At 49.8% G+C, this 26,053-nt stretch overlaps 2 protein-coding genes across 2 annotated transcripts in view; one reads left to right on the forward strand and one right to left on the reverse strand.

The window, feature by feature from the left end:
- The first annotated feature begins 147 nt into the window (after positions 1–147).
- Positions 148–11,900, forward strand: rars1 (arginyl-tRNA synthetase 1). The gene is made up of 15 exons (XM_035626479.2): positions 148–317; positions 1,061–1,195; positions 1,821–2,009; positions 2,243–2,351; positions 2,543–2,643; positions 2,805–2,926; positions 3,058–3,178; positions 3,770–3,899; positions 4,023–4,127; positions 4,668–4,846; positions 5,119–5,228; positions 6,414–6,519; positions 9,952–10,124; positions 11,254–11,501; positions 11,589–11,900. Exons 1-15 carry the CDS (start codon positions 273–275, stop codon positions 11,696–11,698), a joined length of 1,983 nt encoding a protein of 660 aa, XP_035482372.2. The 5' UTR covers positions 148–272; the 3' UTR covers positions 11,699–11,900.
- A 3,323-nt stretch (positions 11,901–15,223) lies between these two features.
- Positions 15,224–26,053, reverse strand: part of si:dkeyp-23e4.3 (rho GTPase-activating protein 7) — a 50,156-nt gene continuing 39,326 nt past the window's right edge. Inside the window, exons 9-18 of the mRNA XM_047330537.1 lie at positions 24,814–25,175; positions 23,954–24,127; positions 19,236–19,392; positions 18,964–19,162; positions 18,240–18,456; positions 17,163–17,277; positions 16,900–17,082; positions 16,566–16,795; positions 16,299–16,472; positions 15,224–15,957 (exon numbers count right to left, since the gene is read on the reverse strand). Coding sequence (XP_047186493.1) covers positions 15,849–15,957; positions 16,299–16,472; positions 16,566–16,795; positions 16,900–17,082; positions 17,163–17,277; positions 18,240–18,456; positions 18,964–19,162; positions 19,236–19,392; positions 23,954–24,127; positions 24,814–25,175 — 1,920 coding nt within the window. The 3' untranslated portion in view covers positions 15,224–15,848. The remainder of the gene's footprint in view (positions 15,958–16,298; positions 16,473–16,565; positions 16,796–16,899; positions 17,083–17,162; positions 17,278–18,239; positions 18,457–18,963; positions 19,163–19,235; positions 19,393–23,953; positions 24,128–24,813; positions 25,176–26,053) is intronic.

The raw sequence follows: 26,053 nt of genomic DNA on the forward strand, positions 1-26,053 counted from the left end.
TTATAAAAAAACAAAATACATAAAATATTTAGTAAAAATCTCAACTTTACTCTGGAATATCCTCCGCTCCTCCAGGACAGCAGGTGGCGCTACGCTCTTCGCACCGTAGGTTTACGAATCATTATTTAGCCGGTAGAAGAAGAAGAAGCGGCACCGGAAGGACGTTGCCAAGTTGTGAACTTCTTCTTCCTCCTCGTCACAAGTTCAGTTTCATCAGCCACGAGTTTCACTCTTTCGGCCGCTGACGAGCTTCTTCACCGGTGTTTTGGAACATGGGAGACCCAGTGACAGACTGCTCCGCCCGGCTGCAGCAGCAGGTGAGTGCCGGTTGTTGCGGAGCTAACGTTAGCCGCCAGGCTAACAGCAGGGAGACCCCGGACACCGGGAGGCGAGCGGCGACAGACTCCGTTTAAAAAACTGTCAATTTAAAATATTTTGGCTATTTCTCAGAATATCTGCAAGATCAAACCTAATATGAACTAGCTTCCGACAGAGTTGTCACAACTCCCTCAAATTCGGCGAACATACATTACTGTATATCCGGTTCTGTTTTATTAAAGTATGTATTTGGTTTGTCATGTTTTTAATCAAGACGTCGTATCTCAATGACGACACCTCAACGAGTAGCCAGTGTTTCTTTTTAATGAATACATTTCTCGTTGTGCCGAACTCACTAGAAGATGTTGTTGTTGTTATTTGTTTGTTAACAAGTTGTGTAACTGTACTGACGGTCAAGATGTTGAGCAGATAATTTAAAATTCATCAATATTTCAATGGAATCTGGTGCGAGGACATTTTTCCTCTACAGACCAAAGTTCATTGATACTTTGAGTCCAATATAATTTTAATATGTTTGTTACTCATCTTTATGAAGTGGACTGTTGGCGCCCCCTGGTGGTTCTTTTTAAAGACTCTGAACTGATCATACTTCTTCTATTAGACTTCCTGTTGTTACGACAGTAGTTTAAATTCTTCTGAGGAGTTCCACAAGGCTCCGTACTTGGTCCTCTGTTATTAATAATATTCTTACTGGAATCAAATGTCTTTTCTTCTCTGTCAGGAGCGTGAGATCCGGAGTCTCTCTGCAGAGATCGACAGTCTGAAGAATCCACAGAACCTGAGTTCGTCTCCACATCTGGACGAGCTGCGGGAGGAAAACACCAAACTGAAGTATCGCCTCAACGTCCTGAAGAGGGTGAGAGCAGCAGGGGGCGCTCCCGAGTCAAAGCTTCTTTTACTTTGACTTATTCCTTGTGAAGATATTGTAGTTATCTTAATACCTCAGACTCAGGTTTTACAGCCACACAAGAATCAAATGAGATTAAATCAGATCAGGTTACAAAGACATCGTTAATTTAATAATAACATAAAGACGAAAACTTAGAAAATGAATCTCGTACTAGAGTAGAGCACATTGGATATAGTCATACAGTTACAACTACAAATACAAAACTGTATAGTGTATTATACACTTGAATTTTTCCTGAAAAATATTACAAAATATTAAAGTTCTAATTATTATTTTTGAAAAATGTTACCAAATACATTTTTTTCTCCAATATTTACTCCAATATGTTTAAATGGTGTTGTTTTTTAAATAAATAAATAAAGTAACATACATTTTTTTAAGAACAACTTGATTTTTTTCCCTAATGATATCATTTTGCAAAACCACACAACAGGAATAATTAGTTCTAGAATAAAAGTGTGTTTCTTCAGAGAACAGTGGCCGCCGAGTTCATGCAGCTAAATGTAATAATCCACATCTGAGCTGAGTCGTTACTGTAGCTGACGTGTCTTCTGTCGTCGTGTGTCCTCAGACGCTGCAGGACGAGCGGACTCGCTGCACCAAGTCCATGACGAACATCAACCAGCAGCTGCAGCAGATCTTCGGAGAGGCGATTCGAGCCTCGTGCCCCGAGCTGGACGCGCCTCCGCTCGCCGTCACGCCCAACCAGCAGCCCAAGTTCGGAGACTACCAGTGCAACAGCGCCATGGCCATGGCCCAGGTCCGTGAGCATCATAGAACAGAACTCTTTTACTCTTCAATAAGTTAAATGCACAAAAAAGAAATTTACATGTCAGAATCAAAGTCAAAATTTTAAAAACAAAAGTTGTCCTGAGAATTAAAACAGATCTGTGATCAGAAAGTGTTTCGTCGTCGTTGTGAAGCCGCTCATGAAATGTAAATATAGAGTAATTAATAGGTTTTACGTTAATCCTCGTGTTTTCTGTTCTGCAGATGTTGAAGGTGAAGGGCGTCAAAGTGAGTCCGAGGGAAATCGCAGAGAAAATCATCCAGAACCTTCCGGACAACGACCTCGTCCAGAAAACTGAAATCGCAGGACCAGGTACTGAGAAGTATTATACTGTAAAAATGTATTCAGATCTACAGAATAAAGAGCATCTTTTTGAAACAGCAGGAAGAGAATATTCATCGCTGCATCTCGTTTTTTTTAGAAACATGTAAAATATTTTTATTTGTGTTTTTACTGAGCAACAAACGACAACGTGGTTCTCCTCCTCGTCTGTTCGTCTCCAGGCTTCATCAACATCCACCTGAAGAGGACGTTTGTCTCCAAACTGTTGAGCAACCTGTTGATCAACGGCGTGCAGCCGCCGCCGCTCGCCGCCAGGAAGAAGGTTCGTCAGGGGACGACGACGCACAAACACAAATATTGATTTTAATCACTTTATGTTTTATCAGAATTCACATCAGATCCTGAGATGTCAGTTTTCTTCTCTCAGAGTGAGCTGGTGAATTATTAAAATATTGTTATTGAATATGTGTTGCTGTTGCTCAGGTGGTGGTGGACTTCTCGTCTCCCAACATCGCCAAAGAGATGCACGTCGGTCACCTGCGCTCCACCATTATCGGCGACAGCATGTGTCGACTGTTCGAGTTCCTGGGTTACGACGTCCTCAGGTCGGTTCACGTTCTGATCTCACTGTGCTAAGCTAAGCTAATCTCTGCTCTGCGTCCTCTAAGACGAGGGCACATGAGAACAGCGATATTTCACTCTTCTTCTTCTTCTTCTTCTTCTCGTGCTCCCGCAGGTTGAACCACGTTGGCGACTGGGGTACGCAGTTCGGGATGCTGATCGCTCACCTGCAGGACAAATTCCCAGACTACCTGAGCGTCTCCCCGCCCATCGGAGACCTGCAGGGATTCTACAAGGTCAGTCAGAGTCTCCGTCTGAGAGGAAACAATAATAATGAGGCAAAAAAGAACTATAATCCATCAGAGTTATCGAAGGTTGTTGGTTCGTTAATAAAATAATGCGGAGCCTCTAAAGTCCAGACAAGTGATACTTTCTTTTTAAACTGTCTGGACTTTGGCTTCATGAAAAGCAGGTGAACACAAAAATATAATTGGAAAATGTCAAAATTTGTCGACCGACGAAACTAAAATTATCTTCCTGGTGAAGAAAACAAACGTTTCCACACTCTCCATCCTGTCGTCCTCTCTTTTCTCTCTTCTCGACACATTCCTCCTCCTCGTCCTCCTCCTCCTCCTCGTCCCCCTCCTCCTCCTCCTTCTCGTCCTCCCCCTCCTCCTCTTCCTCCTCCTCCTCCTCCTCCTCGTCCTCCCCCTCCCCCTTGTCCCCCCCCTCCTCGTCCTCCTCGTTGTCCTCGTCCTCCTCCTCGTCCTCCCCCTCGTCCTCTCCCTCCTCCTCCCTCTCCTCCTCCTCCCCGTCCCCCTTGTCCTCCCCTCCCTCCTCGTCCTCCTCGTTGTCCTCGTCCTCCTCTTCCTCCTCCTCTTCACCAGGAGTCGAAGAAGCGTTTCGACGAGGAGGAGGACTTTAAGAAGCGAGCGTACCAGTGCGTCGTCAGGCTGCAGAGCAAAGAGCCGGAGTTCATCAAAGCCTGGAACCTGATCTGTGACGTGTCCCGGAGAGGTACAGCTATGATGTCATATCATAAATGATGTGTTTATTTAATGTAATATAATAAATACACAGCTGTGGACAGTACAGATACTTTCAGAAGAGGTTTATTAGCAGAACATTTGTGTGTTTCAGAGTTTCAGAAGGTGTACGACTGTCTGGACATCCACATCATCGAGAGAGGAGAGTCGTTCTACCAGGAGCTGATGACCGAGGTGGTGAAGGAGTTCGAGAGCAGAGGTCAGAGTGCAACTGGTCAAAGGTCAAAGGGGGGGAAGCTTTTTATTTATTTTTTTTCCCCTCGAGATCGTCAGAGGAACTTTTAGATTTATTTATGTCGAGGTAAGACCTTTTTTTGTAAATCTCATTTTCTGGACAAAGAGAGTTTATCTGTCTGATATTTTTAACTTGTCACACATAACATTGTAAAACATAATTTTAATAATTCATATACCAATAATAACTTTGACAAACATCCACATCCAACTGACATGCACTCACCTAGTTCGACCACCAGGGGTCAGGATCGTCTCATAAATCCCTTCTCTCCCTCCTGGTTTTTACTTTCTCTTCTTGTCATTTCCTCTTTTCCTGCACTTCCTTCATCATTCGTTCTCTCCTCTACTTCCTCCTCCAATCTCACCCACATCCCCCGTCTCTTTCTCTTGTAACCATCATTTCTTCCATTTCTCTCGTTGCTCTCATGTTCTCTCTCTCCATCCCCTCATCATCCACCTCTTCTTCATCAACCTCTTCCCCTCCCTCCTTCTCCGACCTCAGGCATGATGCAGCTGGACGAGGGTCGTAAGATCGTCTTCGCCCCGGGTCAGTCCATCCCGCTCACCATCGTCAAGTCGGACGGCGGCTTCACGTACGACACGTCGGACCTCGCCGCGCTGCGCCAGCGGATTTTCCACGAGAAGGCAGACGTCATCATCTACGTCACGGACAGCGGGCAGGTGAGTGAGGAGAGGTCACGGACTGATGACGCCCCCTGGTGGATGGCTGCAGTACGGGTCATAAGCTCCGCCCCCTCCATCTTAGATATCCACTGACATGAACAAAACAGACACGCTGCTTTGTTTCTGTTGTGTGTGAGTCAGTGATATTCTCTTCATGTAAGACCTGACGTCACTCAGCGTGCGTGTGTGTGTGTCTGCGTGCGTGCGTGCGTGTGCGTGTGCGTGCGTGTGCATGCGTGCGTGTGCGTGCGTATGTGTGTGTCCTTCAGGCCACACACTTCCAGGTGGTGTTTGCTGCGGCGCAGCTGATTGGCTGGTACGACCCCCAGGTCACCCGGGTGGAGCACGCGGGCTTCGGCGTGGTGCTGGGGGAGGACAAGTGAGTTCAACACACACACACACACACACACACACACACACACACACACACACACACTGACAACAGACGTGAGCTCCAGATCGAAGCACAAAGACATTAAAATATTCATCGTCGAGTCGCTCGTATGAACTGATTTGATTTGACAGTTACAGTTGAAATGTGACGTTTTCAGATCACACGTCGTGTTTCTGTTTTTTTCAGCTCAAACAATTTCACACGGATAAAAATAGAAGATTTTATATCTCCTGTGTCTGAAAAACAACAGATCTGTGGACGTCTTTTTTATTTATTTATGCATCTTATAATCTATTTATTAATTTCTAAATGTATATTTCTCCAGACCTTTTTACACCTTCCATTTAGTACCAAAACATCATTTATTGATTATTAAAAGTGCAGAAAGTCGTAATATCCTGTTCAGTGCTGAATCCAAAATGCTACAGGAGATTCCTCCTTCTTCCTACACTCATCCTCTTCTCTTGATCTTCCTCTTCCCCCTCCTACTCCTCCTCCTCCTCGTTCTTTGTGAACCAGATATTTCTTTACAAACACGAACAAGACATTAAAAAGTTTTCAACTGGGTCATTTTATTTTATTTCTGTTGGTGGTTCCAACTCGCTGCGTTTGTTCTTCGCAGTTGTTTCACTAAGCGGTGATGATTACTGCGTCGCTCATCGGTGAACACCGACTGTCACGCTGTTGTTTCTCTCCTTTAATAAATTGTCGGGAGGAGAAGGGCGAGGAGGGGGAGGCTGGGTGGAGGTGGAGGTGGAGGGGTTGACATTCAGCGAGCCAGGGGCCATAACTAAGTGCTGCTAAACGCCCCACCGTGACCTGAGGGGGAGTAAATTGGCCCCGCGACGTTACGCGTTGCTCAAAAGTCCATTAGAAATGTTTCACGCTGTTTTCATAATAACTCAACCAGACAATAAGAGATTAACGCAGCCACCAGGGTTATTAAATGTGTTCTGCTTGATTGTTACAGAATGTTTCGCCTCGAGGCGTCGACGAGCAGAATGTCATATTTTGTTGTTGTGATAATTTTTGCCGTTCTGTTCGGGAACGTGGAGACGTCGACGTCTCTCTCAGGCCCAACATGAGCTCTCAATTTTCCATCTTGTACTGTTCTGTACGTGTCGGGGATGTGCTGCTGGTTTCCTTGGTAACCGCCTCCTCGTATTCCAGGAAGAAGTTTAAGACTCGGTCCGGAGACACGGTGCGACTGATGGACCTGCTGGACGAGGGACTGAAGAGGTCCATGGACAAACTGAAGGACAAGGAGAGAGACAAGGTGAGAACATCACGTCTGTTTCTTTATGATAAACTCAGATATTATCAGAAGTTTCCTTCTGCCGTCAACGACATGAAACAATATGAGATATTTTTCATGCTTCGATAATCATCTCAGAAAGTATCCGTGCTCGTGTTTGGAACATAGTTTGGTCATCATCTTTTTTTCATTTCCTGGTCCCGTGGAAGTGTCGAGACGGTTTAAATCTTTCTCAGGAAACATTTTTAAAGCTCAGATAATCTTTACATAGTAACTACGACCTGAACTACAGATCATCTTCAGTGTTGATTAAATGTGCTTATTACTTTCTCAATACATCCAATAATCATTTTGTCCGTAAAGTTGCGCACAGCACGAGATGATTCGATTCAAACTGTTTGTTTTTTATTCGTACAACAGAATAAAACCTGCAGGTTTCAGCAGCCAGGACCAGAAATTGACATGAATATTGACAATAAATTATTAAAATATTTCCCAAATCAAGTTTCTGTCAGTCGAACAACCAGAGGATCGATGGATCCTGAAACACCAAGTCTGATTAATCAGACACAAATATAAAATAATGCAGAAAAGAAACAGAGGACTAATAAATGAATCAAACATAATTTATTTCATCTTTCACTTCAAAATGTATTTACATTTTCAGAGTTTTCTCACCTGTGACTTTCTGTTATATCATCAAATTACATTCAACTTGTTATCGTCATAATTATTTCATGTTAATTATTGTATCTAGGATAAAGTCTGACCTCTGACCTCACTGGAGTGAGGCCCCAACCAGGGGGTCGAGTCCCATGAGGGACTCAAGTCCGATAACCTCAAACTGACCTGATCACAAGTGAAGTGAAGTAAAACAAGAGTCGTCAGATGTTAGAAGAGAAAACAAAAAGTCACAGTTTGGCCCTGAGAGAGAAAAATATCTTTAATAAATCCTGGAACAAATTCACATGAAGTTCTGTACAGATGTTGGTTTTTGTCCCCAGAGGATGAACCGACCAGACACGAACAAAGAGAAAAACAAACCGCAAAAGGTTTTGAGTGTTTCTTCTTGACCCGACACGTCGTGAGACTTCGTGAGACTTTGTTTCTTCACGTCACAACGGAGGAGATTTAAATTGGTGAAAACGAACTCCTCTATGTTTTTCGGAGAAGAAATAAGTTTGAGGGTGAAACAACAAAGTGGAGCGGAGGAAGAAGTCGACTCCTCGGGGCTTCAACATTTCTTCTCTGAATATTTAACTTCCTCTAATTCCTCCTCAGAATAACTGCAGAGACTCAACGACAGAAACCCTCGTCGTCGTCGCTCTGCTGGAATCATCTCTGGCAGAAATATTGCACATTATTATTTCAGCTCGTTTGAGAATCATTTTCATATCAATATTTTGTGTCAAGCTTTGATAAGCAGCCGCTCGGTCCAGAGAGCAGCTCGATCTCATCCCACGAGGCTCATTTTACAGTAACGACCGTCTCTCCCGTCTCTTCTCGTTCCTCGCCCTGAACGATCCGAGTCGAGCGTCCGGAGGAGGAGACCTGGACTGAAACGAACGCCGTCTCTTCGTCTGCGGAGCTCTGAGGACGCCACGCCGTCTTTTCATCGTTTCCTTCTTCCTGTATCTTGTGCGAGCGCAAACTTCCCCGTGTCTTCAGCCGACGCTCGTCGTTTCTGTTTGAGTCCAAGAGAAAAACTATTTGTTTCTGAAAGATCCTTTTGGTGACTTTATTTGAAGACGAGGGCGAAGGGGATTGACATGGCGGGAACAAGAACCTCCTGCGCCTGTAGCGAGCCGCAGACACTCGACCTACAAGACCCGTAGGAGAATCACTTCACAGCAAATGTCTTGACTTTTCTCTTAATTTGACGTCGACGTGTTTGAATTAAAGACGAGGGGGAACCTGCCCGCTGGAGGTTGTTCTCTAGGTGCAGAGGTCCCACTCCTGGTGACTTCCAGTTGAACTGCGACGGTTGTGATGCTCAGGAGGTTTGCCGGTGATCCGGTTGCCGGTGATCCGGTTGCCGGTGATCCGGTTGCCGGTGATCCGGTTGCCAGCACCGTTTCCCTGCGGGAGCTTCTGGCTCTTGGCTCTGTGTCTGGGTCGGTGCCCACGTCGTCTACCATCTGCTCTCACCCTGCCTCATTAAAACAAACCTCCGTGAACCTCCGCCCACAACTGCTGCTCCCAACATTTGTTCCCTGCAAATTGTTCTAAGCTCCGTTCTGTTCTTCTGTCTAAGAGTTTTCACTCCTGTTGTGTCACACTGCACCTCGACCTCTGTGACCTGCTGGGACTCGTCAGAGAAATAATCCGCCGCTACTCTGAGAACTAAATTAAATTCTTTATCAAGCGGAGAAAGAGTCTTTATATTTGGTATTAAATGAAGACAACGTCGTGACTCTTCCATCTTTAAATTACACCTGGGAAATTATTTTGATGCTACTAGTGTTTGGTACCGATACCTGGAATATCTCGCTACCGTCTCTCGGTTACTTTGTTCTCTGTTGTTGACACCAACAGCGACTTAATCCCACGAGCAGATCAATCAGCTGAAGACGGTGATGAAGATGTCAGGTGCTAACACGCTAACTTGCTAACGTCACATCGTGTCACAAATATGGCGGCGAGCGTCGTCTGCGTCGACCTTCGATAGATTTAACCCGACTCGTGACGTTACGTCGTCACGTTAGTTTCTTCTTCGTCTTCAGCTTCCGGGCTCGTCATCGCCACCCAGTGGTCCGGAGTGTGAGCCCACTCGTAGGTACGGAAATTTGTCACTGTTTAAATTTCTACAGATTAGAACGCCGCGATGCCAATGTACTTCGATCGGCACCATGGTCGGTTCTCGACCTGCCGTTCAGACTCCACGGCCCTGAAGTCTGTTCTACGTCACTATATAAATACCACATAAGCGACACAACCGAATTTTAGTCTGTGACTCAAATCACCGGGCAAGTTCGTAGACGGATAACGAACTGTAGCTGTAGAGTTTAAAAACCATGTGTACAAATTCACTGTGAACTTCCTGAATGGTCGCTGACTTCCTGTCAGGTCACATCTTCCCTCGCTCCGTTACGTCTCGGTCGACTGTGAGTTTCTGTTGTTTTCTAATCAAATCACCATCATTAAAGATCCTCCTCCATAATCCCCCTCGTCGAATTCTGTTCACTCGCACGGATCAAGGGAAGACTACGACTTAATAAGTCAATTTAATCTTTGCCCGGGGCCAGAAATTCTGATTCATTATTTGTATGGAACTGGACTCGCTGCTCTCGCTGATAGAAGTATAAGGTGAAGTGCTGCTTTCAGTCATTACAAGCTGATTAACGCTCCAGTTTATGTGATTAATTTTTTCTTTCATGCCTTAAAGAGTATCTTCTGGACGGGAAATGGTGATAAGACAGATTGTGAACTCTGTAAACTCGACTGTCTCTTCAGGTCCTGACGCCAGAGGAGCTGATCAGAGCTCAGAGGTCGGTGGCGTTCGGTTGCATCAAATACGCCGATCTGTCGCACAACCGCATCAACGACTACGTCTTCTCCTTCGACAAGATGCTGGACGACCGGGGCAACACGGCGGCGTACCTCCTCTACGCCCTCACCCGCATCCGGTGAGCGCTCGCTGCCACGCGCACCACGATACTGGATATGTGACGTTCATGGTCCCCAGAGGATCAACGTTACTGATCTACTCACTAGCATCACTAGCATCAGAAGCTGTAGCTCTAAGCGAAGGTTACCTCTGATATTAGTAGCATGCTAGCATATTAAAACATTTAGCATGCTATCACACTACATGGTAAGGAGTGATAAATGTAAGATTACTGATCTAACGTTATGCAAATGTCAACATGCTAACATGTTACGTGCTAACATAATAGCAACATCCAGTGATGTAACAAAGACGTTTTTAAAATGTGTCTTTAGATATTTATCTGGTGTGTTTTAGATTTCAAGTGTGTTTACAAGTGTAAAACGTGTTTCATTGAGTTGAACGTGCGAATGTTAGTCATGTGAACAAGCTAGCGTTAGCACAGAAGATTGTTAAGAAGACTGATGTGAGGATGCGTCTGACACGTGGGGAGTCAATTTACTGGACATTCTCTGACTCGGATCACTTGTGAGGTAGTAAAAGTGATGAAAACGTGCAGACGACATTTATCAATCAGGAAACACAAGATGCTCAAACCGACGAGCTCGCCGACTCCCTTTGGGACGAGTCTCAGAGTGTTAAAGTAAAGTTCTGTCTCGCCTGCTGCACCGGTTCCATCAGCCTCGCTCGTCCTCCTGGGAGATTGTGGCAGAGGATTAATTAGTCTCTCACCTCCTTATCCCGTCCATCGAGTCGATCCTCCTCCTCCCCGGAGCTGTCGGACCTGGAGGTTTCAGAGAAGATGGATCCTCCTGATTGTCAGCTGGTTGGTCGAGAGCAGTCGTCCCTGTTCAGCTCTCAGCCTCTCGAGAGCAGAATACAGAAACTGAGACTTTGTCTAAACCTCGGGGACGTTGCTCAACTTGTTGAACACGATGGCAACTTGTAGCCAAAACCCTCCGAGGCTGAGCTCAATAGATTCTGTGTCAAGGACTTCAAGCTACGAGTTCAGTTAATCTGAGGATTATTGCTCCGATTAATCGTTAAGAAAACTGAAACTCTGAGGTCAGATCCTGAAGGTCGCAGGTTTCCCGCCTCAGATCCAGATCCAGACTCTTCCTGACGGTCGTTTGTGTGATTTCCCGCAGGTCCATCGCTCGTCTCGCCAACATCGACGAGGCGACGCTGAGGAAGGCGGCGGAGACCACCGAGCTGGTCCTGGACCACGAGAAGGAGTGGAAGCTGGGCAAGTGCATCCTGCGCTTCCCCGAGATCCTGCAGAAGATCCTGGACGACCTGCTGCTGCACACGCTCTGCGACTTCCTGTACGAGCTCGCCACCACCTTCACCGAGTTCTACGACAGCTGCTACTGCGTGGAGAAGGACCGGCAGACGGGTACGAGACGTAAACACAGACTCAGACGCAAACTTTATTCGTAAAGAATTAAAACGTTGAACGTGTCGTCTGTGTGTTTGTGTCCAGGGGAGGTGGTGAAGGTGAACATGTGGAGGATGCTGCTCTGTGAAGCAACGGCCGCCATCATGGAGAAAGGCTTCGAAATCCTGGGCCTCAACCCCGTCCACAGGATGTGATGTCACAGTGACCCCGCCCACCTGCATCTTTGTCCATCATTGAGGAAGACGTGACAATGATGATAAATGCTGAAGATTAAAAAAATCATGAGTCACATCTGAAACTGGACTTTGATCATTTTCACCAAATCATGATTACTGATCATCAATTATAGTCTCATGTTAAGAGTTTTTTTTATTAAAGAACCAAGATGAAACATCACAGTTTTCTGTCGATCATTTTCAGATTGCGGATCTTAAAGTTTAAAACCAGAGATCTCACTGTAACGCGTCGGCCATCTTTATTCGCAGCCTCCGATCAACCTCCAGTTCATTGAAATGAACGAGGACGTGTCACACAGTTGTGTGTAAAACGCTTTAATCACATAACACGAGTCTCCGTGTGTCGACGGTTCTGATTGTGTTTCTACTGTTAATTGCTTTTTCCCGCCTCCAGACTCCGACATGTAGAAAGTCTCACTTTGCTCGAGCTGCTTTTTTCAGAGAACAGTGCAATCACGCCGGTGCCTCCCACGACGCCAGAGAGTAAATGGGTTTTGTTCGAGGGAAAATCAAAGTGCGAAGCAAAACAAACCCACATGGTGAAGTTAATTATACATCACACGAGCCTGAGATCGCTCACCCAGCAACACTTCCTCTTCCACAGACGTACGAGTCGTGGTCCAACAGCAGCTTCGTGCCGAGTGGATCATCGTCTCCTGAATCTGTGTGCGTGACCCGTCTGTGACAGAGGAGATGTATCTTCTCTTCTTCGTGCTCGTCTCTCTGTGGCTGATCTCAGTTTCTGTCTTTCAGACAATAACTCCCGCGGCAGCTTCTTGAAACATTCGTCAGCTCCTCCCCTCGTGTCCCCGATGATGTCCCCTCCTCCCCTCGTGTCTCAGATGATGTCCCCTCCCCCTCCGTGTCTCAGATGATGTCCCCTCCTCCCCTTGTGTTCCAGATGATGTCCCCTCCCCTTGTGTCTCAGATGATGTCCCCTCCTCCCCTTGTGTTCCAGATGATGTCCCCTCCCCCTCCGTGTCTCAGATGATGTCCCCTCCCCTCGTGTCCCCGACGATGTCCCCTCCCCTCGTGTCTCAGATGATGTCCCCTCCTCCCCTTGTGTTCCAGATGATGTCCCCTCCCCCTCCGTGTCTCAGATGATGTCCCCTCCCCTCGTGTCCCCGACGATGTCCCCTCCTCCCCTTGTGTCTCAGATGATGTCCCCTCCTCCCCTTGTGTTCCAGATGATGTCCCCTCCCCTCGTGTCCCCGACGATGTCCCCTCCCCTTGTGTCTCAGATGATGTCCCCTCCTCCCCTTGTGTTCCAGATGATGTCCCTTCCCCTCGTGTCCCCGACGATGTCCCCTCCCCTTGTGCCTCAGATGATGTCCCCTCCCCTCCGTGTCCCAGATGATGTCCCGTCCCCGATGATGTCCCCTCCCCCCTCCGTGTCCCAGATGATGTCCCCTCCCCTGGTGTCCCAGATGATGTCCCCTCCCCTGGTGTCCCAGATGACGTCCCCTCCCCTCGTGTCCCCGATGATGTCCCCTCCCCTCGTGTCCCAGATGATGTCCCCTCCCCTCGTGTCCCAGATGATGTCCCCTCCCCTCGTGTCCCAGATGATGTCCCCTCCCCTCGTGTCCCAGATGATGTCCCCTCCCCTCGTGTCCCAGATGATGTCCCCTCCCCTCGTGTCCCAGATGATGTCCCCTCCCCCTCCGTGTCTCAGATGATGTCCCCTCCCCTCGTGTCCCAGATGATGTCCCCTCCCCTCGTGTCCCAGATGATGTCCCCTCCCCTCGTGTTCCAGATGATGTCCCCTCCCCTCGTGTCCCAGATGATGTCCCCTCCCCTCGTGTCCCAGATGATGTCCCCTCCCCTCGTGTCCCAGATGATGTCCCCTCCCCCTCCGTGTCTCAGATGATGTCCCCTCCCCTCGTGTCCCAGATGATGTCCCCTCCCCTCGTGTCCCAGATGATGTCCCCTCCCCTCCGTGTCCCAGATGATGTCCCCTCCCCTCCGTGTCCCAGATGATGTCCCCTCCCCTCGTGTCCCAGATGATGTCCCCTCCCCTCGTGTCCCAGATGATGTCCCCTCCGTCAGGCTGGTGACGGGGTTCAAAGCCTGAGTGGTTCTGATCTCCGGAGGGAGGAAGATCTGGGACGTCCTGGTGTTTCAGACCAGAGGTTCGTACAGTAAGTGTGGATCTACTCAGGTTCTGTAAAGTCTATAGACCTTAATACTTAAAGCTGCAGTAATTTACATCTGTTGTATCGTCGTCTAATCTAGTGTGGATTCAGAACAGTAAATTACCGCAGATTTAAGTCAAAGTAGAAACAACGATAGAAACTAGTTTTTCTAACCCTTCATTCTGCTTTTTGTTCCGATTGAGTTTCTCTGAGAAGAAGAATCCGACTCTTTAGCTGCTAAACGCTCCGTGTTCTTCACCCGCTCGTCTCTGACGGAGCAGGCGGCGTTCTGCAGGTTCTTCCCTCAATTCTCTGGGGAAAAAAACAGAAAACCGCTTCCTGCTTGGGCCGAAATCACGGGCGACGAGACTGAACTCGTTCTGAGACTGAACTGGTCCTGAGACTGAACTGGTCCTGAGACTGAACTCGTCCTGAGACTGAACTCGTCCTGAGACTGAACTCGTCCTGAGACTGAACTCGTCCTGAGACTGAACTCGTCCTGAGACTGAACTCGTCCTGAGACTGAACTCGTTCTGAGACTGAACTCGTCCTGAGACTGAACTGGTCCTGAGACTGAACTGGTCCTGAGACTGAACTCGTTCTGAGACTGAACTGGTCCTGAGACTGAACTGGTCCTGAGACTGAACTCGTCCTGAGACTGAACTCGTCCTGAGACTGAACTCGTCCTGAGACTGAACTCGTCCTGAGACTGAACTCGTTCTGTGAATTGGCTCTGAAATGTAAAACCTCGAGGTAAAAGCGTCTGAAAAGCCACGACGACCTGCCACATTGTTCAAACACGGGATTGAACCTGTGATCGTCGGGTTCCAGACTTTAACCTTTGACCTGGAGTTCATCCAGAGTTCAGGTCGCCGTGTTTGAACCATATGGAGGAAACAGAACGTACAGAATTAAAATCTGCTGCAGGAGCGTCGTCGCTGCTGCTCGTTTTGTAATTTGCATAAATTATTCCTCTTCCTCCTTAAACACCCGCCAGCGGCTCCACGTCCTCGCCGCCTGGCGAGTGTTTTATCATCGACCTGACGATCATCACACACACACACACACACACACACACACACACACACACACACACACACACACACACACACACACACACACACACACACATACATGAATCCACGCGATATGTAAATGAGCTTCGTGCAATTTGGTCACGAGTGGGCGTCGCCACGTAAGAGAAAGAGTTGAAGAGCAAATTAATCTGTCGTGCTTCAGTGGCACAGTGAGGATCCTCACCCCCTCCCACCTCCTCTCCCCGAAATTACAGTCGCTAATCTGCTCGGCGACGAGACCCAGGAGAGAGAGAGAGAGAGAGAGAGAGAACTAGTGGAGAGAGAAATAAACATTTTAATTCTGATAAATTTAGATTTTTCACACAAAAAAAGATCACGATTTTCTTATAAGCTCTAAATTAAATCAACACGTGTGGATGATAATGAATCTGTATTTATATAATTATAATATACATTAAGTTAAATAAAATGAAGAATTTGACTCATGAACATTTTTCTTGACTTTGAAACATATTTAAAGATTTAACACTCAGGAGAATAAATACAACTGTAATGAAAGTCTCGTCCCGCCGCCGCGTCGTCGTCCAGTGCAGGTAGATATCGCTCGTCTCTGAAACCTCAGACATCCTGTCGTCGTCGAGTGGCTTCACCGTCCATGTGTCTGTCTGTGACACGACAGTGTCCGTCCTCTCTGAAGTCTGGCGTCTCAAATCATCTGTTTCCTGCGTTCGTCCAGACGGGACGGGAGTTTTACCACAACGTCCGCTCGCTTCATCTCAACGGTCAGCGTCACATCGGGCCTCAGCTCTTCGTCCAAGCTGGTGTGACGTGGAGCAGCGGCAGCAGAGAAGCAGCAGGGCCTCGGCTGGTTTACAGTCGAGGGCGAGTTTTACCTGATTAGTGCAAAATCGTGTGAACGGTCCTCGTTCCTCCAGCGACTCAGATCTTGGTCTCGCGGTCGTGTCGTCTGAACGAGTCCCTGACGGCCACGAGTCCGGAGGCCAGCAGGCGTCCGAACGCTCGGTTGTGCCACTCGGGGGACCGACCCCTGCAAGACCAGACGCAGGGAAACAAAGGTCCGTAGAAGGTTTAACGGGCAGTAAACGACAGGACGATGTTTCCATAACTGTTATTATAAACCAGACGGTAAGATGGAAGATCACATCGTGCGTAAAGGCCGTTTGAGGTGAAGTCGTGTTCGTCTCCCAGAATAAACATTTTACTTATTCATTTTTAAAACACTGCAGGAGAAGAAGTTAGTTCCACACAGATGGAGCTCAGAGATATGACTTCTAGTTCTGGTGTTGCATGATTTATTTTATACATATCTATGTTTATATACAATAAAAGGAGCAGAAACTCTGCCACTTCCTGTCGGTCCGTCCTCACCTGGTGTCCGTGCGACAGACGTGCGTCAGCCGCGTCTTCCTGCTTCCTGTCGGCTCCAGCACGTAGAGGCAGGCGTGCACGTGAACTCTGACCCCGTCCACCGGCACCTCGGGGTCGTCGGTGGAGACGGAGGTCAGGTACAGAGGCCCGGAGGTCGGGTCGGCCTGCCACGTCCTGAGTAAGAGGAGGAGGGAGATGATGATGATGATGATGATATTACCACAAAACACAAGACTATTCCCCTGAAGGCCCGTGATGCCTCATTACCTGAGCAGCAGGTGCTCCTGTGGGGGCCGGCAGACCAGGCCGTGACCCGGGGCCTGGAGGAGGTAGCGGTAGACTTCAGTGTCCCGGGACACGGTCTGGACCACGGCGGCCTGACGCAGACGTCCCTCCCACAGCTGCTGCTCCCTCAGCAGCCGGTGGAGCAGCTCCTCCTGGGGGGCGTCCACCTCCACGGAGCCGCGCCACATCCACAGCGGGCAGCCGTCGTCCACCTGAGGACAGACGTGATGATTGTTACAGCGGTTGAACCACTGGGGCGCGACACTGCAGCTCAGTGTGGATCGCTGGGACTCGGACGTGGACCTCCCCCTCTCACCTTCTTGGAGGACAGCTCCACGAGCTCCGGAGCCGGGCGGCTCTCCCAGCCTCGGCTCTTCTCCCTGGCCTCCCTCAGGAGGAGCTGGGTGATCCGCTGCAGCTGGTTCCTTCTCTGCCCTCCTCCCTCAGACGGGACGTCCTCTGCAGCACTCGGACACCGACGGGGCCAAAACTCTGGAAGCTACAGAAGAAGATGATTCGTCTCAAGAAGTTTCTCTGCTGTAAAGAAAACAAGTAAAAAGCCGCTGCACAGTTTGGCACCTGGAAGAGTCTCTGGGCCTCGGTGATCATGTCGGCCAGGCCCTGGGTGGCCGCCAGGTTCTCGCTCAGGTCTCGCTGATCGGGGCGACCCAGGCTGTACTTCCTGTGACCCGACCTGCAGCGACAACAGACCACTTCCGTCAATGTCACTTGTGTTGACTAGAAGACAAAGTTCCCTGTTACGACCTCGCCAGAAGAACCAAATCAGGCCAATGTCCGTCACTCCACTGTGCTCTCAACAAAGACCATCATTTTGATTTCCTAGCAATAAATATGAATTCATGAATAGTCATAACACCTCTGAAGGCTCATAACTGCTGACACGTGATAACAAACACAGACTCACATTCCTCACTGGTTTGAAATGCTGATTAAAGTCTTTTGGAACCATCTGGGGATCAATAACCGACATGCGTCTACCAGCTGATCTGCAGCCGACAACGATCTGAACGTGATCGACAAAAGACACAACTCCAGCATTTACTCATTTGTCTGAGAAAAAAATCAAGGACGCACCGGTTGACTGGTTCATCGACCGGGAACAGAAACACAGTCGGCTGCTCAACTAATATGATTTCCAATGTTGGTTTGTTTTAAGGGAAGAGTGTGAAACTCGGCGACGTCTTCTACGTGACGCAGTAAATCTGTCATGTTGTCCAACTGGAAAATGACAAGATCCACAGGGAGTTGTTTTTTGTCTTTCATGTAGATTAATAGAAAAACACCGGGTTATAACACAAACTGACGCTTCTGAAGAACGGAGCCGGTGTGACGGGCGGTCGGACCATTAAAACGTCTGACTGTCAGAAGCAGAAAAGACGACGACGATCAGCTTTCATAACTTCATCGTTCCCAACAGAGCGTGACATCTGTGACCTGACTTTGGGAAGTTCAGATCTCTGATCGTGGCGTTACGTCACTTCCACCTGCTGTTCGACAGAGTCATTCTAAGAGTGGGAAGATGAGGAAAGAGGATGTGAGGCTGGAGGGAGAGAGGAAGCAGCAAACAGACGGATCCACCACCAACAGTAACGTGAACCTACATTAGACCATAAAAGACTGAAATACAACACTCGCCTCGCTGCGGCGGCGTCGTCTCTCTTCAGCGTGTTGAGGTGGAAGAGCGACGGCGCCAGGCAGACGGCGATGTTGGTCGGAGTCATCTGGTTCTCGTCCACGCAGGCGACCACGTCGCGCAGGAAGAAGAGCAGCGTCCGCAGCGCCGCCCTGTTCTCGTCAGGGAGCAGCAAGATGGCCGCCTGGGCGGCGACCAGCTGCTGGTCCTTGGGGAAATCTGAGAGAGAGAGTTTGAAGAAAAAATGGATGTAAATCATAATAGATATATTATTCACAGAAACTGAACCGCTCAGCTGAGCTAACACTGTGACACTCAACCGACGAGCTGCATTAACACGACATCGCCAATGAGGAAGTAACTCAAACCACCAATCACAACAGCTGCGAGTGCTAATACAAATGTGTTTAGCAAACAGGCTAACGGTTAGCGTATTGGTTGATACCATGCCGTGCTTGAGCAGGCTAATTTATTATTGTAGTAGAATATGTTTGTATTTACAGATTACTAAATTAGCATCCTGCGAATACTAAAAAATATACGTGAAAAATAATAGCATGTTTGTTATTTGAAAACGAGATTTAGTTTGTGAGCTACTGATCTGTTGGTGGCAATTAAAACATCAGGGGTCATATTTCCACATTTTCAAAAAGTCCGAACAGCTGATATATTCCATTTTCTGATGAAGGTTATTGTGAAGGTGTAAACTGAAACGTGATGTCTCACATTGGTAGATGTGGAGGAAGGACTCGCACAGTGTGCTGGTGAAGACGGGCTCGGGCAGGTCTCTGAAGAACTGCTTCACCATGTCGGCGACGTCGAAGGCCGACTGACCGTCGAAGGAAACGCCATCGGGGTCGGACTCCACCATCTCGCGGAGGAACTGGATACGAGACTTCACCCCCGACTTCCGGAAGAGACCCACCTGAGAGAAGGAAAAGGTTCTGGTGATTCCCTGGACGAAGGTTCTGTCCGGTCAGACGGTGGTGAGTCAGTACCTGGTCCAGGCAGCTGGTCCTCAGGTGGACCAGGGCTCGGAGGATGCTGGGGGGAAGCGGCTCTCCGGTCTGCTGGACGCTGAGGAGCAGGGGAACGCCGAACACTCGCCGGCCTTTCACCTCCATCGCCTTCTTCCTCGGGGGTTTGGGAACAGTCCTGCAGGCGACGCGCGTCGATTAGGACACGATCATACAACGTTAACTGGAACCGCGCGGAGAAGTTCTGGATATTAATGAACGCTCAAAAATATTTCTGACGACATCCTGGGAGTTTATCATCTGTGTGGTGTCAAGAGAAAACGCTCGCATTTGTTTTCTTTTGAAGGAAGAAATCTGAGCCACATGAAAAAAATTGGATGAGATTTAGATTTGAGAATTCCCCTTGTGATCGCTGAAGGAGTTCGTGATGTCACGACGTCACGACGTCACGATGTCACGACGTCATGATGTCACGACGTCACGATGGCATGACGTCACGACGTCACGATGTCACGATGTCAAGATGTCATGATGTCATGATGTCACGATGTCACGATGTCACGATGTCATGATGTCACGATGTCACGATGTCACGATGTCACGATGTCAAGATGTCATGATGTCACGATGTCACGATGTCACGATGTCACGATGTCACGATGTCACGATGTCACGATGTCACGACGTCACGACGTCACGACGTCAGGACGTCAGGATGTCACGACGTCACGACGTCAGGACGTCACGACGTCACGATGTCACGATGTCATGATGTCATGATGTCCTGATGTCACGACGTTCAGACGTCATGATGTCACGATGTCATGATGTCACGATGTCACGATGTCACGACGTCACGACGTCACGACGTCACGACGTCAGGACGTCACGACGTCACGACGTCACGATGTCACGATGTCATGATGTCCTGATGTCCTGATGTCACGACGTTCAGACGTCATGATGTCACGATGTCATGATGTCCTGATGTCACGACGTTCAGACGTCATGATGTCATGATGTCACGATGTCATGATGTTAAAATGTCACAATGTCATGATGTCACGATGTCATGATGTTATAATGTCACGATGTCACGAAGTCATGATGTCAAGATGTCACGACGTCATGATGTCACGATGTCACGACGTCATGATGTCACGACGTCCTGATTTCACGACCTCACGATGTCACGACGTCACGACGTCACAATGTCGTCATGATGTCATCATATCATCCCTCTGCTCTGCTACCAAAGCACTTACACTATTTTCTTGTCAAAAACAATTGCAGCATGAACTCGGTCGCGTCGCCACTCGGACGAGGAATCAGGTTTACAGGAGAAATCTCCCAACGCCAAAACGAACAAAGACACCGGAGCACGACGTCTCTGATGGATCCTCAGTAATATGAAGCTCTCGCTTCCTTCTCCTTCATGTGACTGACGGAAGTTTAAACTCCGTAAAACGAAGCAGTTTGAAAGTTTAAACTCAACGAGCTCGACATCTGATCCTGACAACTAAAGACTAATGTCCTTGAAGAGAAGTTTCTCTGTTGCCACATTCAGCCTGAATCTGCGTCTGTTCTCTACGAGAGCTGAACAAACCCGGCAGGTCGTGTTGATTCAGAGGAGGTCAAACTAATACAAGTGTCTCCTGCAGAGGAAACACGCCGAATATTTCATGTTTTAAATCTGCTGGATTGAGAGAGAAGGTTTATTCCAGGAAAACATGTTGTAGGAGGCAAAACACTGATCCCATTAAGTCGTCGCCTGTCGATCATCGAGCGCCGTGAAGACAGAAGATGTTGGTGCTCGACCGTCCAACAACTTCGTCCAACAACTCCGTCCAACAACTTCGTCCAACAACTTTGTCCAACAACTTCGTCCAACAACTCCGTCCAACAACTCCGTCCAACAACTTCGTCCAACAACTTCGTCCAACAACTTCGTCCAACAACTCCGTCCAACAACTTCGTCCAACAACTTCGTCCAACAACTTCGTCCAACAACTTCGTCCAACAACTTCGTCCAACAACTTCCCCCCGGGAGGGTTCCTTCGTACCCTCGGCGTCCCGGCGTGGGATTTAAACTCTGCTGCCAGAGAGGATTCTGGGATGAGATGTGCAGATTTAAACTAGGTTACGTTTGGTTCAAGAGTTGAATTGAGGGATATTCAGATGTTGTACAGTAAATATGAACCTGTACAAAGACGGTAAACGTGACGAACAACGAGCTTCACATTCACTGTGCGGACGTTCGTGAGATCGACCGACTGATGTTTCAACATTGAAATATTAAGAAGCTGCAGAGTAATATTCAGAAGAACGTCTTCACAGGAACTGAACATGTAAGAGTCAGATACAGTCACATGAGGTGGACGGACCGAGTGAGTCTCATGTTTCTACGTCCTGTTGAATACGACGCTTCAGTTTGTTCCTGATGTGTTGAAGCTCTGAGACACGAGTCATGAAGGAATTTTGTAAATAGGCTTCCTGAAATATTTATATACTGCCTCCCCCCCCTCCTCCTCCCCCTCCTCTCCTCCTCCTCCTCCTCCCCTCCTCCTCCCCCCCTCCTCTCCTCCCCCTCCCACCCGCGTCCTCCTCTTCCTCCTCCTCCTCTTCGTCCTCCCCCCTGCGTCCTCCTCCTCCCCCCCCTCTCCTCCTCCTCCTCCGTCCTCCTCCTCTTCCTCCCCCCACCTGCCTCCTCCCCCCTCCTCTCCTCCCACCTGCCTCCTCCTCCTCCTCCTCCCCTCCTCCTCCCCCCCTCCTCTCCTCCCCCTCCCACCTGCGTCCTCCTCCTCCCCCTCCTCTCCTCCTCCCCCTCCTCTCCTCCTCTTCCCCCTCCCACCTGCGTCCTCCTCCTCCTCCTCCCCTCCTCCTCCCCCTCCTCCTCCCCCTCCTCTCCTCCTCCTCCTCCTCCTCCTCCCCTCCTCCTCCCCCCTCCTCCTCTCCTCCCCCTCCCACCTGCGTCCTCCTCCTCCTCCTCCTCCTCCTCCCCCCCCTGCGTCCTCCTCTTCCTCCTCCTCCTCTTCCTCCTCCCCCCTGCGTCCTCCTCCTCCCCCCCTCTCCTCCTCCTCCTCCGTCCTCCTCCTCTTCCTCCCCCCACCTGCCTCCTCCTCCTCCTCCCCTCCTCCTCCCCCCTCCTCTCCTCCCACCTGCCTCCTCCTCCTCCTCCCCCCTCCTCTCCTCCCCCTCCCACCTGCCTCCTCCTCCTCCGTCCTCCTCCTCTTCCTCCTCCTCCTCCCCCCCTCTCCTCCTCCTCCTCCGTCCTCCTCCTCTTCCTCCCCCCACCTGCCTCCTCCTCCTCCTCCCCTCCTCCTCCCCCCTCCTCTCCTCCCACCTGCCTCCTCCTCCTCCTCCCCCCTCCTCTCCTCCCCCTCCCACCTGCCTCCTCCTCCTCCGTCCTCCTCCTCTTCCTCCTCCTCCTCCCCCTCCTCTCCTCCTCCTCCTCCTCCTCCTCCCCTCCTCCTCCCCCCTCCTCCTCTCCTCCCCCTCCCACCTGCGTCCTCCTCCTCCTCCTCCTCCTCCTCCCCCCCCTGCGTCCTCCTCTTCCTCCTCCTCCTCTTCCTCCTCCCCCCTGCGTCCTCCTCCTCCCCCCCTCTCCTCCTCCTCCTCCGTCCTCCTCCTCTTCCTCCCCCCACCTGCCTCCTCCTCCTCCTCCCCTCCTCCTCCCCCCTCCTCTCCTCCCACCTGCCTCCTCCTCCTCCTCCCCCCTCCTCTCCTCCCCCTCCCACCTGCCTCCTCCTCCTCCGTCCTCCTCCTCTTCCTCCTCCTCCTCCCCCCCTCTCCTCCTCCTCCTCCGTCCTCCTCCTCTTCCTCCCCCCACCTGCCTCCTCCTCCTCCTCCCCTCCTCCTCCCCCCTCCTCTCCTCCCACCTGCCTCCTCCTCCTCCTCCCCCCTCCTCTCCTCCCCCTCCCACCTGCCTCCTCCTCCTCCGTCCTCCTCCTCTTCCTCCTCCTCCTCCCCCTCCTCTCCTCCTCCTCCTCCTCCTCCTCCCCTCCTCCTCCCCCCTCCTCCTCTCCTCCCCCTCCCACCTGCGTCCTCCTCCTCCTCCTCCTCCTCCTCCCCCCCCTGCGTCCTCCTCTTCCTCCTCCTCCTCTTCCTCCTCCCCCCTGCGTCCTCCTCCTCCCCCCCTCTCCTCCTCCTCCTCCGTCCTCCTCCTCTTCCTCCCCCCACCTGCCTCCTCCTCCTCCTCCCCTCCTCCTCCCCCCTCCTCTCCTCCCACCTGCCTCCTCCTCCTCCTCCCCCCTCCTCTCCTCCCCCTCCCACCTGCCTCCTCCTCCCTGCGTCCTCCTCCCCCCCTCCTCTCCTCCTCCTCCCCCCTCCCACCTGCGTCCTCCTCCTCCCCCCTCCTCTCCTCCCCCTCCTCCTCCTCTCCACCCCTCCTCCTCTTCCTCCTCCTCCCTGCCTCCTCCCCCCTCCTCTCCTCCACCCCCCCCTTCCTCCCCCTCCCCCCTCCTCCCCTCTCCTCCTCCCCTCCCCCTCCTCTCCTCCTCCCCCCTCCTCTCCTCCTCTCCTCCCCCCTCTCCTCCTCTCCTCCCCCCCCCCCCGTCCTCCTCCTCCGTCCTCCTCCTCTTCCTCCTCCTCTTCCTCCTCCTCCCTGCGTCCTCCTCCCCCCCCCCCTGCGTCCTCCTCCTCCTCCTCCCCTCCTCCTCCTCCTCCTCCCCTCCTCTCCTCACACCTGTGTCCTCCTCCTCCTCCCCCCCCCCCCGTCCTCCCCCTCCGGTCGGTCTTACCAGTTCCAGCCCTGCTTGCTGCACGGCGAGTGTTTGTCCATCAGAGCGGTGAGTTTGAGCAGCGACAGTTTCTGCATCTGGAGGAACTGGGAGACGGACTGGTGGTCCAGCGCCGGGCCGCAGGTCAGCGAGGGAAGACTCTGCTCGCTGGACCAGTGCAGCTGCCGACTCGCTCTGATGGAACAACAGGGACCAGAGCAGCTGAGTGAACCAATGAATGATGTTCAATCAGTGAAGCCCAAAGTCTGAAACCACCAAGTTTACATTGACTTTACTTTGATAAACGAGATAACGTGAAAAAAGAGAGTTGACTGGTAGAAGAGGAGGATTACTGTGATGACTGTCACTTATTTCCTCTCAACTCTGGTTGACATGTTTACAGGTAAATATCAATGTGGCGTTTAGCATAAAGAGTTTAACCTGTTAGCATGACAAGGGGTAGTGAACATGCTAAGGTTTGTTCAACCTGTGAGTTGACGGCTACATGAACAGTCAGAGATCAACAAAATGATAACGTTTCATTTTTTTAAATAATTTAGCTCCAACAACAGAAGGTCCAAGATGAAACAAATCTTTAAAAATGTATTTAAAACCATTTCACCTCCCAACAACTTCACTCTTGCTCTGGTTGACGTCTCATCCTCCTCATTATTTACTTCCCAGTCACTTTGTATTTCCTCCACCTGAATTCTGAGTTTGTGTCGACCCCTTTTTTTCACGAGACTGATTTATTTCTTTTAACCAACTCTTCTGAAGCACTTTGAGTTTTATTTCTGAAGGCAAATGTTTGTTCTACAAATATTAAAGCTTGATTGGAATTGCAATTTTCATTTCTAGCATTACGTCCTGAACTTCCTCACCTGCTCCTCGGTCGTGGTGATCTTGACTTTGGCTCCTCACCGTTCACCTGAGCCTCCTCCTCCTCCTCCTCCTCCTCCTCTTCCTCCTCCTCCTCCTCCTCTTCCTCCTCTTCCTCCTCCGGATGCTGCACCTCCAGGTGGATGTGGCTCGGGGAGGCAGGTGAGTTCTGGGTGCAAGAAGAGGAAGACGACGAAGAGGAGGAGGAGGAGGAGGAGGAGGAGGAGGAGGAGGAGCCTCTCGGACCGTCGTCCCCGGACAGACTCTCCGACCAGGTGGAGACGAGTTGCTGGAGGTCGCTGATCCGCTCCAGGACGCTGTCCAGAGCCGAGAAGACGTCTTCGCCCGCCAGCAGACGACTCACCTGAGGGAGGAACGGTTTAATAAGAAAACCAGTCGAGGCAGAAAAGACACAACGTCCCTCGTGGTTTTAATACGGGACAAACTTCTCCGTTACGACAGACGTGCGTCAGATTCAAATAAAATAAAAAATCCACGAAGCACCGTTCAGTTTTTTAATGGAGGTTATGGGTTTTATAGAAGGAATTTAAAGATATTGTTGTTCCGGTCGACTGATAATGTTCATTTTAGGTTTTTGTTGCTCTACGTGAGTTTTGGACGAACGAGGAACTGGTTCATTAAACCACACGACTCAAGAGAGTCAATGTCCATTATATTTATTATTTCCATGGCTAATCTTCAAACTGCCCCTCCTCTATTAAAAAGCAGAAACGTCTGAATCCCAGTGATTCATATCAGCTGTCAGAGGTCCAATCGAAAAAGGGGATTTGATATGAGAGCACTCACAGAATGATTTCTGGCTTCATATGGAGCCGAGCTGAGCAGAGTCAACATCCTCCACCAGATTACCTGCAGGGTTTTTTCAGTGGATTTTATTCTTAAGTTTCAGTAGAAAGGGAGACGAGCGCCTCGTCCTCCTCTCCGTCTTATTTTGGATGTAAGAAGCTGTTTTTCATTAGTTAAACATTGTGTAAAACTTTTTTTACGGAAGTCGACAGATGTCTGTGTTTTACTGTTCCTTGTTTATCTGTCGCTCCGGAACAAATCTCCTCCATTTAACATTTAACAGGCTCGTGTCGATGAGGAACAAAGAGAATATAAGCGACGGTCTTTGAAGCCACTCGTCCGCCGACCAGACGACCTTCAGCAGAGGTCACCTGCACTTCAGCAATTCACTTAGAAGACGACGAAGCAATTCAATCTCAGAGTCCCTGGGATTTT

The sequence above is a fragment of the Scophthalmus maximus genome, chromosome 2 (genome assembly GCF_022379125.1).
Source record: "Scophthalmus maximus strain ysfricsl-2021 chromosome 2, ASM2237912v1, whole genome shotgun sequence".
Lineage (NCBI taxonomy): Eukaryota > Metazoa > Chordata > Actinopteri > Pleuronectiformes > Scophthalmidae > Scophthalmus > Scophthalmus maximus.

Coding starts and splice junctions, on each gene's coding strand:
- rars1 (XM_035626479.2), top strand. CDS start 273: ATGGGAGACCCAGTGACAGACTGCTCCGCCCGGCTGCAGCAGCAG. Junction 318..1,060: donor CCGCCCGGCTGCAGCAGCAG/GTGAGTGCCGGT, acceptor CTTCTCTGTCAG/GAGCGTGAGATCCGGAGTCT. Junction 2,644..2,804: donor CGCTCGCCGCCAGGAAGAAG/GTTCGTCAGGGG, acceptor GCTGTTGCTCAG/GTGGTGGTGGACTTCTCGTC.